This window comes from Oncorhynchus mykiss, chromosome 30 (assembly GCF_057628025.1).
Source record: "Oncorhynchus mykiss isolate SJ-2025 chromosome 30, ASM5762802v1, whole genome shotgun sequence".
Classification (NCBI taxonomy): Eukaryota; Metazoa; Chordata; class Actinopteri; order Salmoniformes; family Salmonidae; genus Oncorhynchus; species Oncorhynchus mykiss.
In genome coordinates, this window is record NC_143051.1 from 26,747,668 (window position 1) to 26,766,772 (window position 19,105).

At 45.8% G+C, this 19,105-nt stretch overlaps 1 protein-coding gene across 13 annotated transcripts in view; it reads left to right on the forward strand.

The window, feature by feature from the left end:
- The window catches only part of LOC110489414 (trafficking protein particle complex subunit 9), a 304,212-nt gene that overhangs the window by 81,155 nt on the left and 203,952 nt on the right, over positions 1-19,105 (forward strand). For all 13 annotated transcript variants that reach the window (XR_016493584.1, XR_016493586.1, XR_016493587.1 and 10 more), the window contains 4 exons: positions 5,778-5,863; positions 16,309-16,435; positions 17,540-17,672; positions 18,574-18,734. Coding sequence is in view for 6 of the 13 variants with exons in the window: in XM_090227935.1 (XP_090084061.1) it covers positions 5,778-5,863; positions 16,309-16,435; positions 17,540-17,672; positions 18,574-18,734 (507 nt within the window). In the remaining 7 variants the exon portion in view is untranslated. The remainder of the gene's footprint in view (positions 1-5,777; positions 5,864-16,308; positions 16,436-17,539; positions 17,673-18,573; positions 18,735-19,105) is intronic.

The following is a 19,105-nucleotide window of genomic DNA, read 5'->3' on the forward strand; positions in this document are numbered from 1 at the left end:
ATTTGAATGGGATAACACGGTAGTAGTGGCAGTTGATTGGTTGAAATTGTTCTCATATGTTGTTCCTGTCAATTGTTATTTTACCATGTTGTAGCTTTGTTACATTCCTCTCCTGGATTAGCCTAGGCTCTCCAATTGGCCCGCTATATAAATTGATTCAGGAGTTTATGAATAGCAAAAATGCTTGGCAGAAAATACCAGGTGTGATTTGCGAAGCGATGGTTAACTGTCGAAAGGCCCAGAGCGAGAGGGACAGAAAGGGAGAGACAGATAGGGCAAGGCCAACGGGGGCGAGAAACAGAAAGGGAGAGACAGAGAGGGCAAGGCCAACAGGGGCGAGACCCAGAGAAAGTGAGAGAAACAGAAAGGGAGAGACAGAGAGGGCAAGGCCAACGGGGGCGAGACCCAGAGAAAGTGAGAGGGACAGAAAGGGAGAGACAGAGAGGGCAAGGCCAACGGGGGCGAGACCCAGAGAAAGTGAGAGGGACAGAAAGGGAGAGAGAGAGGGCAAGGCCAACGGGGGCGAGACCCAGAGAAAGTGAGAGGGACAGAAAGGGAGAGACAGAGAGGGCAAGGCCAACGGGGGCGAGACCCAGAGAAAGTGAGAGGGACAGAAAGGGAGAGACAGAGAGGGCAAGGCCAACGGGGGCGAGACCCAGAGAAAGTGAGAGGGACAGAAAGGGAGAGACAGAGAGGGCAAGGCCAACAGGGGCGAGACCCAGAGAAAGTGAGAGGGGAGATGGGTAGTAACAACTGGCTGTTCATAGTTGGAACATTTAGGAAGCAGCGTGAATATTAAGGGGGCTTCAACTTCAAAAGCTGTTGATTTGTGTGTGTGTTGGTATCTGGGGGAGGGGAGGATGGGAGAAGGGATGTAAAGTAAATGAGTAGCAGAGAGAGGGGAGAGATGGGTAATATATCTCCTCTGTCTCATTAGGCGCGCAATGAGTCTCAAACATGAACTGTTTTTCATCACTTGAAACAGACCACTCCCAACTATGCCAGGGCTTGTTCTCACAGCACAGCAGCACATATAGTGAACTCTAAAACCATCTCAAAACAACCACTCCTCATCAATGTGTTATGAATGGATTATGAAGTCCTTAAGTAGGTGCCCTTCAAATAAAGAGTTACCTTAATTACTTATAGTTTTATAAAACTCACACATCTCAAATCTTTAGACGTTAATTCCTCTGTTAATTTAGGTCATTTTTCTTATGTCACGACTGGAATCCGTTGCTGCATTCTGTTGTATGAAATGGACTCTTTTGACACGGAGAGAAACCATATAAAGCCTGCTATCCTTAGGCAACAGATGCGCTATGTGATGAGGCAGTGTGGTCGTGCTCCTCCTCACATTCGGGCACTAAAGCTCTCTCTGCTCCAGGATACTGTGTGATGAGGCAGTGTGGTCGTGCTCCTCCTCACATTCGGGCACTAAAGCTCTCTCTGCTCCAGGATACTGTGTGATGAGGCAGTGTGGTCGTGCTCCTCCTCACATTCGAGCAGTAAAGCTCTCTCTGCTCCAGGATACTGTGTGGTCGTGCTCCTCCTCACATTCGAGCAGTAAAGCTCTCTCTGCTCCAGGATACTGTGTGGTCGTGCTCCTCCTCACATTCGAGCAGTAAAGCTCTCTCTGCTCCAGGATACTGTGTGATGAGGCAGTGTGGTCGTGCTCCTCCTCACATTCGAGCAGTAAAGCTCTCTCTGCTCCAGGATACTGTGTGGTCGTGCTCCTCCTCACATTCGAGCAGTAAAGCTCTCTCTGCTCCAGGATACTGTGTGGTCGTGCTCCTCCTCACATTCGAGCAGTAAAGCTCTCTCTGCTCCAGGATACTGTGTGATGAGGCAGTGACAGCAGCAGACCAGGGTTTTAATACTTCAGCTGGACCTGATTAAGCGTGCCTGCCTCAATGAACCAATAGAACAGTTGCAAAAGTGCAAACCCCACCAGGCAGACTAAAGCAAACACTCAAAAGTATTAAAATAAATATTCCAAGTAGTATTTGAACCCTGGTTTGCCTACTACTACTACTACTAAAACGTTCGATTTCCAAACGACGCCAACAGGCTTACTCTACCAGTAAAACTTTAATCTAGAGACTACTCCTCAAGGTTTGTCGAAACCTTGAGAGTAATGATGAATCAGCCTACATCAGCGTTGATAGTGGGTCCTCTGGCTGGGTGTCTGTATGTTGATGCTGTCTGTTTGATTAATGGATGAATGGATTGGCTGCTCGGGCGTCCATAACAGGCTGCTGGTAGTCAGATACAGTACACCCATAACAGGCTGCTGGTAGTCAGATACAGTACACCCATAACAGGCTGCTGGTAGTCAGATACAGTATACCCATAACAGGCTGCTGGTAGTCAGATACAGTACACCCATAACAGGCTGCTGGTAGTCAGATACAGTATACCCATAACAGGCTGCTGGTAGTCAGATACAGTACACCCATAACAGGCTGCTGGTAGTCAGATACAGTATACCCATAACAGGCTGCTGGTAGTCAGATACAGTACACCCATAACAGGCTGCTGGTAGTCAGATACAGTATACCCATAACAGGCTGCTGGTAGTCAGATACAGTATACCCATAACAGGCTGCTGGTAGTCAGATACAGTACACCCATAACAGGCTGCTGGTAGTCAGATACAGTACACCCATAACAGGCTGCTGGTAGTCAGATACAGTACACCCATAACAGGCTGCTGGTAGTCAGATACAGTACACCCATAACAGGCTGCTGGTAGTCAGATACAGTACACCCATAACAGGCTGCTGGTAGTCAGATACAGTACACCCATAACAGGCTGCTGGTAGTCAGATACAGTACACCCATAACAGGCTGCTGGTAGTCAGATACAGTACACCCATAACAGGCTGCTGGTAGTCAGATACAGTACACCCATAACAGGCTGCTGGTCGTCAGATACAGTACACCCATAACAGGCTGCTGGTAGTCAGATACAGTACACCCATAGCAGGCAATGATAGATACAGCATTACATCCATAGCAGGCCAGGGTGCCAGATTCACCCACTGTGATACATCACTGTATGAACGTGGGGATAAGGAGGTGAATCGACTGTGGAAATGTATTTTGTGTGTGAGGGCTGTTAGACTGTCAGAATGCAGGCAACTGTTAGTGTTTGTTTGCCCCCCTGCTAATGCACTGTGCCTCTTCTCTCAGCACGACCCAGCAATAACATATATAGTTCCGTGTGTGTGTGTGTGTGTGCGTGTGTGTGCGGATGAATGGATTTATGGATCCATCCTCTCTGACTACCTAACACAACCGGCTAACAGTTTACACACCGATTCATCAGTGCTTTGTAAATCAATACGATAGTAGTAGTTTTCCTACCTTGCTTTTCAACTAAGGTGTACAAATAGACGAGCAAACTGAAAGAGACAAGTGTTCAGTCTTTCCTTCTGCCTCTTCTTCCTGAATGGAAATGGCATTGACCCCAACCCTGGCCTCATCATACCCAGCCAGCTTGTTACAGTACTGAAGCTTTGACGGTGTGAATGAAAAGCAATAAAAGCTTATTAGAGTGAGTTATTTGCAGACATGTTTGATATTAAAGAGACAGTCCAGATTCCATTTCATGCAGTTATTCCCTCCATGTGAGTGTCCCAACGTTGCAGGGACTGCCACACGAAGGGAATAACTTCAAGGGAGGAAAAGCACTTGAACATTCGTTTACAAAGCGCTGATGAATCAGTGTGTTAACTGTTAGCCGGTTGTGTGTAGGACTGTCACACATACACACACACACACACTGTATAAATGGTGGTACAGTTTGTTCTAATACATCATTCAGTATCCTACTCTATTTCACACGCATGTTTTATGCTCCATTGCACGGGCAACATCTGCAGTGCCTGTTTTGTTCTGTTCGCTCCAACAGGGTCCTCTTTGGCAATGACAAGGAGCGGAATGTTCGCTAATGAGACTGGTACTCGGGCTAGCAACACTCCACCACCACGTTTCATATTCACCCTGAGGTTCTGAAGTGTTGAACCTTTCTGCTGGCTCTTTAATCTGGAATGGATGAATGGCCAGGAGCCTCGCGGTACGGGGGGAGGCTTGGGGGCGTCTCCCAACAGGTCCCCATATTGAGGAAGTGCAATGTGAAGGGAAAAGGGTGCCGCTTGGAAGCAACTGAGATGGTTGCAGCTCAGCTCTCCTCAGCTCTTTCAGAGGCGTATTTCACATGTAATTGGCTCTATGAGGTGGATACCTGAGAGGCAAACCTGGGGTTGTGAGAGGCTCAGTTGACCATTTATATTATAGAAATACCCTTCCTGCTTCTCCTTCTTCCTGCTTCAGACTAAAGTTTTAATTTCCCAAGGTGCACGCCGGTAGTTGATTTTACTCTCCGTAAACCCACCTAGTCCTGGGCTCAGAATATGGAGATGTGTGTGTTGCTCGGGGCTTAGGCTCAGCCAGGTCCTCTTGTGTGATAGTTGAATGCGTTTAGAGATTGGACTGTCAGAATGGAGATGGAAGACTGTAGTGTGTTTGGTAACAGAGCTGTTTCTCCACCTGTTTCATTGTAATCTCCACCTCAGAGTCCCTCCTCCCCTGTGCTACTCTGTCTCCCCTGACAAGCTAGTGCCTGATCTGCTGGATCGGGACCATCTTGTATCTCATTATAGGGTCTTTCAAGGAACTTTCTAATAGCACAATCCTGTGCAATGGTAATGAGAACCACAGGAGGTCTTGAGAAGGACTGGCTAGAGACTAAAATGGTTAATGTAAGGAATAGAAAGAGATTTAAAAACCAGAAGAGTGCATAGAATACCATTAATCACATAGCGCATCAGTGTTTCCCCTATATTCATTTAGCAGCGGTGGTCTGCTAAATTGTTGCTACTGCTGCAAACAATATGATGTAATTTACAAAATATTTTTGGGCACTTTTAAAATGGATTATCGTTGGCTCAATGACTGGAAGTCATGCTACCGTTTCCAACACGGCTGAAAACTCCCCTAGGGGAAACACTGCACATGCTTTGCCTTATCATCTCAAAGTTTTCTAACAGCAATATAATATAACACGGTCATCTTTAAAGTTTGCACTTGGTTGCCTCGTTTTGTCAACTGACCTGACGCTGAACTCTGAACTCTGACACATCCTTTACATCCTGCTGAGCAGCTCTCACCGGCAACACTTGAATTGGTTTTCCATTGCCTCAAGTCAACTGTTCCTGCGTGGGCTAATGGAATACGAAATTCAATGTACATGTTTGCAGAGCCAGCAGCTCAATCTATATCTTTTTTTGTTTATTTGCTTCACTAAAGTCATTAATCATTAACTTGTCTGTCTGTGCGTGAGGCACAATGAGGTAAATATTTGTATAAAACAGGATGGGTTTAATTGCTATTGAAATACTCTGGCATATTGAAAATATAACTTCAGACTTAACACATGTTTAAGTCTAAAGTTATATATTATTAAGTTCAATATTATTTCCACATCCCTAAATTCTATGTACATATTACCCACAGAATTGTAATGATATATTTGTAAGGTATTTTCTGACTAATGAACAGTGGGGGAAGATTATGCCGAAGGGCAATAGGCTGTATTCCAACCTACTGTATGCTGACACCGTAGACATGTGCCAGGGGCTGTGGCTTCGAGCGCTAGAGCAACCTCGGTCGCCCACGTGCTTGAACTCATATTTGTCTGTGTGTTGCATGTACATTTGTTGCTCAGGCATGTGTTGCATCAGTTTCTCTGATGTGTCCTTCTATGTCCTCAGAGTTCCGGTGGGTCCAGGGAGATGTGTGTGAGGTCCAGCTGATGGTCTACAACCCCATGCCCTTTGAACTCCGCGTGGAGCACATGGTGAGGGAAGCACTACTTCTGGATACTACAACAACACCACAACTTAATAAAAGTCCCTGAAAAGAAGTTGTCAGGGCCCCTCGGGGTAAAATAAACTACCCTCATCACATCAGGGGCAAGCCATTCAACAGTGATAATGTCTTGCAGTTATCTTTGATGACCTCATTAAAGTCGAGCTAAAAGCCCTGTTCGGACACTTTAATGCAGTCATGATGGTACAGGACAGGGCCAGAAACTGGGCCATCCTTCTCCACTGACACTAAGTGTACTGGAACAATGTAGGAGGAGTGAACCCATGTGCTGTTATTACGGTTTATAGTTCTCCTGCTATTTATCCACACTGCCGCTAATAAGGTAATGAGAGGAAATGGCCATTTTTCCTCCCCTCTCCTTTTTCTTATACACTCTCTCTCTCTCTCTCTCTCTCTGTCTCTCTCTCTCTGTCTCTCTCTCTCTGTCTCTCTCTCTCTGTCTCTCTCTCTGTCTCTCTCTCTCTGTCTCTCTCTGTCTCTCTCTGTCTCTCTCTGTCTCTCTCTGTCTCTCTCTGTCTCTCTCTCTCTCTGTCTCTCTCTGTCTCTCTCTGTCTCTCTCTGTCTCTCTCTCTCTGTCTCTCTCTGTCTCTCTCTCTCTCTGTCTCTCTCTGTCTCTCTCTGTCTCTGTCTCTCTCTCTCTGTCTCTCTCTCTCTCTGTCTCTCTCTCTCTCTCTCTCTCTCTCTCGCTCTCTCTCTCTCTCTGTCTCTCTCTCTCTCTCTCTCTCTCTCTCTCTGTCTCTCTCTGTCTCTCTCTCTCTCTCTGTCTCTCTCTCTCTGTCTGTCTCTCTCTCTCTGTCTCTCTCTGTCTCTCTCTGTCTCTCTCTGTCTCTCTCTCTGTCTGTCTGTCTCTCTCTCTGTCTCTCTCTCTCTGTCTCTCTCTGTCTCTCTCTGTCTCTCTCTCTCTCTGTCTCTCTGTCTCTCTCTCTCTCTCTGTCTCTCTCTCTCTGTCTCGCTCTCTCTGTCTCTCTCTCTCTCTCTCTCTCCCTGTCTCCCTGTCTCTCTGTCCCCCCCCCCCCCCCTCTGATTGCTTGCACTGTCTCACACACTTTTGTCTTTCTTGATATGTCTGTGTGGTTTAAGCTCTCTCTCTCAGGATCACTCATGCATTTGATTGTTGAATCAAACCACTTTGCTACTCGATGATGGAAGTGTTTGTTTACGGATGCACCGATGTGGCACAGACGGCATTGAGACGCACAGCAATCATCTGCCTCTGTCTACATACACACGCACACACAAGCACGCACAAGCACACACACAACAGCCATACTGTATCGTCACGAGGCGCTGCTCGCTGTGTGCTTGAAACTGATGCAGCCCTTAATTGGACACTAGAGCGCAAATGGCCATGGAAGGGCATATGTATGTGTGTGTGTGTGTGTGTGTTTAATGTCTGACTGTGCACAATGACAGGAGCCCCAGGGCCTGTCATGTCCAAGGTGTTGCTGTATGTACCTGGTTGGGCCTGGGTAATTATCAACCTCTGGCATGTCGGAGCAGAATGAAGTGTGTCTGTGTGTCTATGTGTGTTTAAAACACGTGTTTTGAGGCGCCAGGAGAGTGGAAGGTCAAACCGCGATGAGGGATTATTTTCTTTGCTGTCGAGGGGGTCCTAAAACTGTCACTTAGCCAGCGAAGAGACAGACACACACACACACACACACACACACACACTCATCATTAGCCACTGACTCCCCACCTGCGGATGGATAGATGGAAGCACAGATGGAGACAGAGACCCCGTCCTTTTTTACCTCCCTGGCAGCTGGCAGCCTGAGGTGTTATGTGATACAGTACAGGTGGCATGCAGGGTGACTTGTCCTCAACACAAAATATGGTGTTCATCATGACCTGACTTGACCTGCCCTGAGTTCACACACAATGTTTTATATTCAGTACTCTAGTTACGCTTGATTGAGCATTCCTGGCACAATGAAACCAACGGAATAGTCCCTAAAGTGCAAACCCTGTTCATCTGTCACTCCAGGCAACCTCAACCAGACTATGAAAGTCTATGAAAGAAATCCAATAGTATTTAAACCCAGGTATGTTGATGGCAGCGACAGGCAGGCTGCTGCTGAGTGTTCCTCGCCTAATGCAGGAACCATGGAGAGATGGTTTGAGAGATGGAGGGGCGAGATGGAGAGATGGTTTGAGAGATGGAAGGGAGAGATGGAGGGGATAGATTGGAGAGATGGTTTGAGAGATGGAGGGGATAGATGGAGGGGAGGGATGGAGGTGAGAGATGGAGGTGAGAGATGGAGGTGAGAGATGGAGGTGAGAGATGGAGGTGAGAGATGGAGGGGAGAAATGGAGGTGTTAGATGGAGGGGTTAGATGGAGGTGTTAGATGGAGGGGTTAGATGGAGGGGAGAAATGTAGGGGATGGATGGAAGGGATAGATGGAGGGGAGGGATGGAGGGGAGAGATGGAGGGGAGAGATGGAGGGGATGGATGGAGGGGATAGATTGGAGAGATGGTTTGAGAGATGGAGGGGATAGATGGAGGGGAGGGATGGATGGGAGAGATGGAGGGGATAGATGAAGGGGTTAGATGGAGGGGAGAAATGGAAGGGTTAGATGGAGGGGATGGATGGAGGGGAGAGATGGAGGGGATAGATTGGAGAGATGGTTTGAGAGATGGAGGGGATAGATGGAGGGGAGGGATGGAGGGGATAGATGGAGAGATGGGGTGAGAGATGGAGGGGATGGATGGAGGGGATGGATGGAGGGGATGGATGGAGGGGAGAGATGGAGGGGATGGATGGAGGGGATGGATGGAGGGGAGAGATGGAGGGGATGGATGAAGGGGTTAGATGGAGGGGAGAAATGGAGGGGATGGATGGAGGGGATGGATGGAGGGGAGAAATGTAGGGGATGGATGGAAGGGATGGATGGAGGGGATGGATGGAGGAGAGAGATGGAGGGGAGAGATGGACGGGATAGATGGAGGGGAGAGATGGAGGGGAGAGATGGAGGGGATAGATTGGAGAGATGGTTTGAGAGATGGAGGGGATAGATGGAGGGGATAGATGGAGAGATGGAGGTGAGAGATGGAGGGGATGGATGGAGGGGATGGATGGAGGGGATAGATGGAGGGGATAGATGGAGGGGAGAGATGGAGGGGAGAAATGGAGGGGATGGATGGAGGGGGGAGATGTAGGGAATAGATGGAGGGGATAGATGGAGAGATGGTTGGAGAGATGGAGGGGAGAGATGGATGGGATAGATGGAGAGATGGAGGGGATAGATGGAGAGATGGAGGGGATAGATGGAGGGGATGGAGAGATTGTTTGAGAGATGGATAGATGGAGAGATGGTTAGAGAGATGGAGGGGAGAGATGGAGGGGATAGATAGAGGGGATAAATGGAGGGATGGAGGGGAGAGATGGTTGGAGGGATGGAGGGGATAGATGGAGAGATGGAGGGGATAGATGGAGAGATGGTTGGAGGGATGGAGGGGATAGATGGAGAGATGGAGGGGATAGATGGAGAGATGGAGGGGATGGATGGAATAGATGGAGAGATGGAGGGGAGAGATGGTTGGAGGGATGGAGGGGATAGATGGAGAGATAGAGGGGAGAGATGGAGAGATGGTTGGAGGGATGGAGGGGATAGATGGAGAAATGGAGGGGATAGATGGAGAGATGGAGGGGATAGATGGAGAGATGGAGGGGATAGATGGAGAGATGGAGGGGTTAGATGGAGGGGATGGAGAGATGGTTGGAGGGATGGAGGGGATAGATGGAGAGATGGTTGGAGGGATGGATGGGATAGATGGAGAGATGGAGGGGAGAGATGGAGGGGATAGATGGAGAGATGGAGGGGTTAGATGGAGGGGATGGAGAGATGGTTGGAGGGATGGAGGGGATAGATGGAGAGATGGAGGGGATAGATGGAGAGATGGTTGGAGGGGATAGATGGAGAGATGGAGGGGATAGATGGAGAGATGGTTGGAGGGATGGAGGGGATAGATGGAGAGATGGAGGGGATAGATGGAGAGATGGAGGGGATAGATGGAGGGGATGGAGAGATGGTGGGAAAGATGGAGGGGATAGATGGAGAGATGGAGGGGATGGATGGGATATATGGAGAGATGGAGAGATGGTTGGAGGGATGGAGGGGATAGATGGAGAGATGGAGGGGATAGATGGAGAGATGGAGGGGTTAGATGGAGGGGATGGAGAGATGGTTGGAGGGATGGAGGGGATAGATGGAGAGATGGAGGGGATAGATGGAGAGATGGAGGGGTTAGATGGAGGGGATGGAGAGATGGTTGGAGGGATGGAGGGGATAGATGGAGAGATGGAGGGGATAGATGGAGAGATGGAGGGGTTAGATGGAGGGGATGGAGAGATGGTTGGAGAGATGGAGGGGATAGATGGAGAGATGGAGAGATGAAGGGGATGGATGGAGGGGATAGATGAGAGATGGAGGGGAGAGATGGAGGGGAGAAATTGAGAGATTGGGGGGAGAGATGGCGAGATGGAGGGGAGAGATGGAGGTACTCACCTAAAAGGCCGACATGCCACTGGTTGAGAGAAGTTGTCATTATTTTTAGGCAGAATTATGTGAGGTTTTATGTGTTGTTGGAGGTGCATCTTGGTCAGTTTAGCTCAGAAAATGCCGCCCTCGTCAATTTGCCAGCATAGGTGGCAGCCTAATCCTGCCTAATGAGCGGCCCGGCCTGGCTCCCACCTCATAAACAATCTCACATTGGATAGGCATGTAAGTGGTTGTTTACCTGAGGTCGAAATGAAGTTGTTTGTGTACTTGCAAAGATCTCTTAGTTATTATTGATTATGAGTATAGATAAAAGTAGTATCACCTGGTGTGAGTGACGCTTTACATGTTAGCCTTCTTTTGAAGTCCTGTAAATCATTTCAACTTTAGGGTTCAAGGATGGAAGACTCAAACTGTTATGATGGATGTAGATAATTTGGTGTGCAAAATGAGAAACTAGAATGAATCATCCATATTTGAGAGGCTGCTGCTCAGACTAGCCCATGTGTTCTGTCTGGTTGTCCCTCTCCACAGAGTGAGGTCTCTAGCCTAGACAAACACATTCTGAAGGAAAGGTTACTGTAAAGTAGAATGAAGTGACTTCCCTATCAGAGCTGGCTCATTAGTGTCTGACAGCGTTACGCGCACCAGCGCCTCATGAAACTCACCTGGACTCCATCCGCTCCTTGATTACCTTCCCTATATCTGTCTCTCCCCTTGGTTCCTTCCCCAGGCGTTATTGTTTCTGTTCCAGTTTCACGTCTGTGCGTTGTTCGTGTTTTGTATTATGTTTCATTTAAAAAATTAAATCACTCACTCCCTGAACTAGCTTCCCGACTCTCAGCACACATCGTTACAATTAGTAATACATGTACAGAACCAGTCAGAAGTTTGGACACGCCTACTCATTGAAGGGTTTTTCTTTATTTTTACTAGTTTCTACGTTGTAGAATAATAGTGAAGACATCAAAAATATGAAATAATACATATGGAATCATGTAGTAACCCAAAATGTGCTAAACAAACCAAAATATATTTGAGATTCTTCAAAGTAGCCACCCTTTGCCTTGATGACAGCTTTGCACACTCTTGACATTCTCTCAACCAGCTTCATGAGGCCGTCACCTGGAATGCATTTCAATTAACAGGTGTGCCTTGTTAATTTGTGGAATTTATTTCCTGCGTTTGAGCCACTCAGTTGTGTTGTGACAAGGTAGGGGTGGTATACAGAAAATAGTCCTATTTGGTAAAAGACCAAGTCCGTATTATGGCATGAACAGCTCAAAAAAATCAAAATGAAAGAAAAACCATTGAATGAGTAGGTGTGTCCAAACTGTTGGTACTTTACATGATGCGCTGATGATGAGAGAACTATTAGGTTACTGAACCATGCAGTTCTAACGATATGATCAGGCTAACTAACTACACACACACCACACCACGTCACACACCACACCACACACACCAGACTGATCGTTAACAATAGCGAGTCGGGCTAATTAACCTTTTCAAGAATGGATGCAAATGAGTTATTTCCAATAGGTTAACTTTGATATTTGTTTTCCAATAAAGGGGTGTAATCTTTATTCTCTCTCTAAAGTAGCAAGAGGGATGGCTTTGTACATTACTGTCACGCCACCAGAGAGGCTCTCTATGACTGGAGACATATATATATATATATAATGGTCTCCTCCGTGGCGTCACCCAGCCAGCCTAATGATCAGAGACTAGATGTGATGTGCATTTGACCACCTATATAACTGATGAAGATGCTTCACTAGCATATTTCTCTCTGAGATAGTCGAACCTCCCGATCTCCCCCACTGTGTTACTGTGTAGGACTAATTTCCAATCTCTCCTCCTCTCCTCCTACAGCAGAACAGACAGCCTTCAATTTACACTGTTGGTGTGTGTGTGTGTGTGTGTGTGTGTGTGTGTGTGTTTTTCTAGTTTCCTCCTTTCTCTCTCACAGTGAGAACAAGAGCAATTTTCTCCGTGGGAGATGGCGGTGCCTGCTTGGGCTCCAGGATATCAGGGCTAGATTAGGATGATGGATTACAGGGAACACTGGTAACTGCTCTCACGAACCCTACCTCCCATCACAGCACTATGGTACTGAGGCCTGAGACAACCTCCCTCCCACCAGCTCACTGAGAGGCTAGGTTTCAATACTCTTATGTGGTTTCCTCTCCTATCTTACAGTGTTTCCCAACTCCGGTCCTCCAGTACCCCCAACCGTACATCTTTTTGCTGTAGCCCTGGACAAACGCACCTCATTCAACTTGTCAGTGACTTGATTAGTTGACAAGTAGAATCCGGTGTGCTTGTCTGGGGCCGCAATGAAAACGTTGGGGCTACTCAAGCACCAGACTTGGGAAACACTGCTTTATGATATCGGGCTATTAGATTACCATGATTGATTATAGGGATCTCTGGAAACTACTGTGGGGCTGGATTTCTATACTCTGAAGTTGCTTCCTCTCCTCCTCCTCCATTCCTTCATCTGCAGTTATGGTAGGAACATTACAGGGAGCAGTGGAAACAACTGCCACCCACTACGGCACTGGGACAATTATGGGGTTTCTCTCATCATGTCACATTAGAACAGTGGAATCTGATTCATTAGATTCACTTGATTTAGTTTCGAAGTGAATTTAACGCTTATCAAGTCAGTTGTGACACTAAATTACATTGACAGGTGTCTGTGCGCTATTTTATGATCATTTTAGCGACTAAGATGTCCTGTTGTTCCAGTTTAACCGTTGCTTCATGCTCAGTCTCTGTTTGTGTTTAATTAATAGGGCCGATTTTGAAGTGGAATTATTTGACACTCTTCGATAACATAGTATCAAGTCATTTTAATGAAGCTCCACTGATAGCATACATTTTAATGAACAACTGCATTGTATGTCAATATATTATTAATATATATATGTGTGTGTGTACAGTTGAAGTCGGACGTTTACATACACTTAGGTTGGAGTCATTAAAACTCGTTTTTCAACCACTCCACAAATGTCTTGTGTCGAGTCAAGGTCGAGTCAAGGTATTGGAGTGGCCATCACAAAGCCCTGACCTCAATCCTATAGAAAATTTGTGGGCAGAACTGAAAAAGCGTGTGCGAGCAAGGAAGCCTACAATTCTGACTCAGTTACACCAGCTCTGTCAGGAGGAATGGGCCAAAAATCACCTAACTTATTGTGGGAAGCTTGTGGAAGGCTAACCAAAACATTTGACCCAAGTTAAACAATTTAAAGGCAATGCTACCAAATACTAATTGAGTGTATGGCCCGTCAGGAAGTCCAGGATCCAGTTGCAGAGGGAGGTGTTTAGTCCCAGGGTCCTTAGCTTAGTGATGAGCTTTGAGGGCACTATGGTGTTGAACGCTGTGCTGTAGTCTATGAACATCATTCTCATGTAGGTGTTCCTTTTGTCCATGTGGGAAAGGGCAGTTTGGAGTGCGATTGAGATTGCGTCATCTGTGGATCTGTTGGGGCGGTATGCGAATTGGAGTGGGTCTAGGGTATCCGGAGGGTGCTGTTGATCTGAGTCATGACCAGCCTTTGAAAGCACTTCATGGCTACCAACATGAGTGCTAGTCATTTAGTCAGGTGACCTTCGCTTCCTTGGGCACAGGCACTATGGTGGTCTGCTTGAAACATGTAGGTATTACAGACTCGGTCAGGGAGAGGTTGAAAATGTCAGTGAGGACACTTGCAGTTGGTCCGCACGTGCTTTGAGTACACGTCCTGGCCATCTGGCCCCGCAGCTTTGTGAATGTTGTCCTGTGTAAAGGTCTTGCTCACATCGACTACAGAGAGCGTTATCACACAGTCGTTCAGAACAGCTGGTGCTCTTGTGCATGCTTCAGTGTTGCTTGCCTCTAAGCGTGCATAAAATACATCTAGCTCGTCTTGTAGGCTCGCGTCTCTGGGCAGCTCACGTCTAGGTTTCCGTTTGTTGGCCCTAATATTTTTCAGATGCTAGATGCGGATGTTGCCTGTAATCCATGGCTTCTGGTTGGGATATTTACGCATGGTCACTGTGGGGACGACGTTGTCGATGCACTTATTGATGAAGCTGGTGACTGATGTGGTATACTCCTCAATGCCATTGTATGATTCCCGGAACATATTCCAGTCTGTGCTAGCAAAACAGTACTGTAGAGTAGCATCCACATCATCTGACCACTTCCATATTGAGCGAGTCACTAATACTTCCTGCTTTAGTTTTTGCTTATAAGCAGATTTGCAGATGGTCAGATTTGCGAAATGGAGGGTGGGGGAGGGCTTTGAATGCATCTCTGTGTGTGGAGTAAAGGTGGCCTTGAGGTTTTTTTCCTCTGGTTGCTCATGTGACATGCTGGTAAAAATTTTGTAAAACTGATTACATTTTTTCTGCATTAAAGTCCCCGGTCACTAGGAGAGCCGCTTCTGAATGAGCATTTTCTTGTTCGCTAATGGCCTTTTTGAGTTGGTTGAGTGCGTTGTTAGTGCCAGCATCAGTCTGTGGTTGTAAATAGACGGCTATGAATAATATAGATGAAAACTCTCTTGGTACATAGTGTGGTCTTCAGCTTATCATAAGGTACTCTACCTCAGGCGAGCAATACTGTACCTTGAGGCTTTTTTAATATTAGGCATCGCTCACCAGCTATTATTGACAAATAGACACACACCCCACCCCTCGTCTTACCAGATGTATCTTCTCTGTTCTGCCGGTGCATGTAATATCCCGCCAGCTATATTATCCGTGTTGTCATTCAGCCACGACTCGATGAAACATAAGATACTACAGTTTTTAGTGTCCCATTGGTAGGATAATCTTAATTGTAGCGTATACATTTTATTTTCCGATGATTGCACGTTAGTCAGTAAAACGGATGGTAGTGGGAGTTTACTCACTCGCGTACGGTTTCTCAGAAGGCAGCCCGACCTGCGCTCCATTTACCTCCGTCTTTTCTTCACGCAAATGAGGGGGATTTGGCCCTGTTCCCGGGAAAGCAGTATATCCTTCTCGTCGGACTTGTTAAAGGAAAAAGCTTCTTTCAGTTCGAGGTGAGTCATCACTGTTCTGATGTCCAGAAGTCATTTTTGGTCATAAGAGATGGCACCATCAACATTATTCACAAAATAAGTAAAAAAATAAGTTACAAACAATGCAAAAAAACAAACAAATTAGCACAGTTGGTTAGGAGCATGTAAAATGTTAGCTATCCTCTTCGGCGCCATCTTATCACGACACAACTGATTGACTCAAATACATTAAGAAGGAAAGAAATTCCACAAATTAACTTTTAACAAGGCACACCTGTTAATTGAAATGCATTCCAGAGAGAGAATGCCAAGAGTGTGCAAAGGGTGGCTACTTTGAAGAATCTCAAATATATTTTGATTTAACAGTCTTTTGGTTACTATGTGATTCAGCTCCACTAAACCCCTCCCATCTATCTCTGAACAGCATCCAGTTTTGATTTCTATTTGCCATATATTTTTCAACTGTGCTGTGATGTTTCACAAAAGTTCTGAACCTTTCTATTCTCATAGATTCTACAGATTGTAAATTAAAGATACAATTTTTGATCGATTGACTGTGAATATTCAAATTACCCAGCAGTGCTATTTGCAGAGTTTGCTCCAGGTAAGCGTTGCAATTCCTCAGTCATTCCTGAAACTGCCACCAAAAACAAGCTACATATGGACAGTACCAAAACAAATTATCTAATGATTCTGTCTCTTCGCAGCAGAATCTGCAGAGCTGGGATGGTTGTACCCCCCATTTATATAACATTCTATTATAATTTTATTGAAAAATTAAGTATAGTCACTATTAGTTTTATGAATTATACTCAATGGTAACCTGATTTAACGAGTAATTTCACTGACTAATCTGTTGTCCTCTGTCCTGTCCAGGGTTTGCTGACGTCGGGCGTGGAGTTTGAGGCCCTGCCTGCTGCCCTGTCTCTCCCTGCGGAGTCTGGGCTCTACCCCGTCACCCTGGTGGGGGTCCCACGCACCGCAGGCAACATCAACATCAACGGTGAGTCTAGCACAACTTTACCCGTACAAATGAACACTGCTTACACAGGAAAGAGCATCATTGAAATGGAGATGGCTTCCTCCCTGACAACTTACTTTTACCAAATACAAAGATTGGTTATTAATAGGCGTTCTTTTGATTAAATTATCAGTCATTTTGGGACAAATCATGTGCAGATTTTTCACTAAAATGTAAAAACATTGATGTGTGCCGTGACGACCAGCAGACAGACCTCATGTTCTCTGCCTCCATTCTTAAACAGGTTTGTAACGGTTTTCCTCCTGGGAAGGAGAGGCGGACCAAAATGCAGCGTGGTTATAGTTCATGTTTTTAATATAGGAAAACTCAACATGAACATAACAAAAAAAATAAATGTGGCAAAACCGAAACAGCCCTATCTGGTGCAACAAACACAAAGACAGGAAACAACCACCCACAAAACCCAACACAAAACAGGCTACCTAAATATGGTTCCCAATCAGAGACAATGACTAACACCTGCCTCTGATTGAGAACCATATCAGGCCCAAACACAGAAACAGACAAACTAGACATCCAACATAGAATGCCCACTCAGATCACACCCTGACCAAACAAAACATAGAAACATACAAAGCAAACTATGGTCAGGGTGTGACAAGGTTAAACGAGGACAAAGAGACATGTCAGTTCATCTCAGCTTTGTTAACCTCAGTAGCTTGGGATATTAGGGTAGCTTTAATTCCTATGATCGACATAGTCATTGAGTCTTAATCTTGCACCACAGTAATTGCCTGTAATTTTGTCCCCATGGTTAAGACAAGTGACTTGATTGTCTTTCTCCAGAGGATGGGGTGGGGGTTAATTGTGTGTGTGGGGTTAATAGAGGAGGGTCTCAGATTGTGTTGTAAACCTTTCTAATGTCACAACAGGAGCCCCAACTATAGACTCACAGTTCTGCTTGTCCCATTTATATTACATGAATAGGTAAGACTGTTTTCAACATAGGATGATTGGGTAGAAATCCTTCATGTGTGTTCTCAATGTCAAGTTATTGCAGTGCTTGTTAGTCCTTGGTTTTTTAGGGCACTGACTTTTACCTCTCCTTTTCCCTACTGTCTGTAGGCTACCACACGTCAGTGTTTGGTGTGACCAGTGACTGTCTCCTGGACGGTCTACCCAGTGTGAGGACCAGTGGCTGTGTGGTGGAGGTCATTCCATCATTACCCCGTCTCCAGCTCAGCACCTCTCTACCACGGTGAGACACCCTCCTCCCTAACTCCTAAATACTGCACCCGATGGAGCATCCAGCTAGGGAGGGGTAGGTACTCACTTTGCTCAGTCAGAGCCACTTTCAAAATGAGTGACTGGTAGTGGGGTTTCTGGACCAAAAACACAACAAGCTCCCAACCGCATCTTGATACTTTTAGTTGGTGATAATTCACAGCCGCCGTCCCTAGACAGGCCGTTCTCTTCACGGGCTCTTTTCTGCAAGACAGTCATCCTACTTTTAAATGACCTGCTGGGACCTCTGTAATTACTAAGAACTTAAGTCATCGTTTATACCTTGATGATTACAGGTTCTGTATCTTAGTAGTGAGAGAATGTTGGATAGATAGATAGATATGCTTTCTCTTCAGCCTCGTCGCTTGCTGCTGGACAATAACATTACAAAAGACATAATTCAGAATAGGACCTTGCCGTGCTCATCCCAATCTGCCTCTTTAGCTGTAATCTATCTCTCTCTCTCTCCATCCTCTTCCTTTTGTACCTCTTTCTTTCACGTCTGGTTCCCCTTCCCAATAGCCAGGGCCGTGAATATGTGTGTTTCTTTATTTGTGTGTGTGAGTGCTTGCGCTCACGCTCAAGATAGCATCATGCAAGTGTGTGTAGATTTGCATGCAGTGCAGTGGCCAACATCAAGACTCAAAGTCTCAGACCCCCTGTGGAGCAGTACACATTATATGAATAACTTTTTAAAAAAAAAGTGAAATCTTATATATTTTGGCTGCTGTGTATATTATCACATTTGTTTTATTTGACTATTATTTATTCCAAATCATCTCATCAGAAAATGAAAATGAACCAACATTTCGGTAAATCGCTCAGCGCTGTCTGAAGACATGTCTTAACCCTTACCCTCCTGTATCCCCCTCCAGGTCAGCCCACCCCCTCCGGCCCTCTAAAGAGGAGTTGTCCAGCAGTGTGTCTGTCCAGCTCTTTAACGGAGAGACCCAGCAGCTGACCATCACTCTGGAGAACATCGGCTCTGAAGACCTGGAGACACTGGAGGTCACCTCCAAGACCTGCAATACTAAAGGTCAGGGTTGAGACAACACACACACACACACACACACACACACTTCAATTCAAGGGACTTTATTGGCATGTGAGACATGTGTTAACATTGCCAAAGCAAGTGAGGTAGATAATATACAAAAGTGAAATAAACAATAAAACATTTATAGTAAACATTACACATACAGAAGTTTCAAAACAATAAAGACATTACACATGTCATATTATATATACAGTGGGGCAAAAAAGTATTTAGTCAGCCACCAATTGTGCAAGTTCTCCCACTTAAAAAGACGAGAGAGGCCTGTAATTTTCACCAAAGGTACACTTCAACTATGACAGACAAAATGAAAAAAAAAATCCAGAAAATCACATTGTAGAATTTTTAATAAA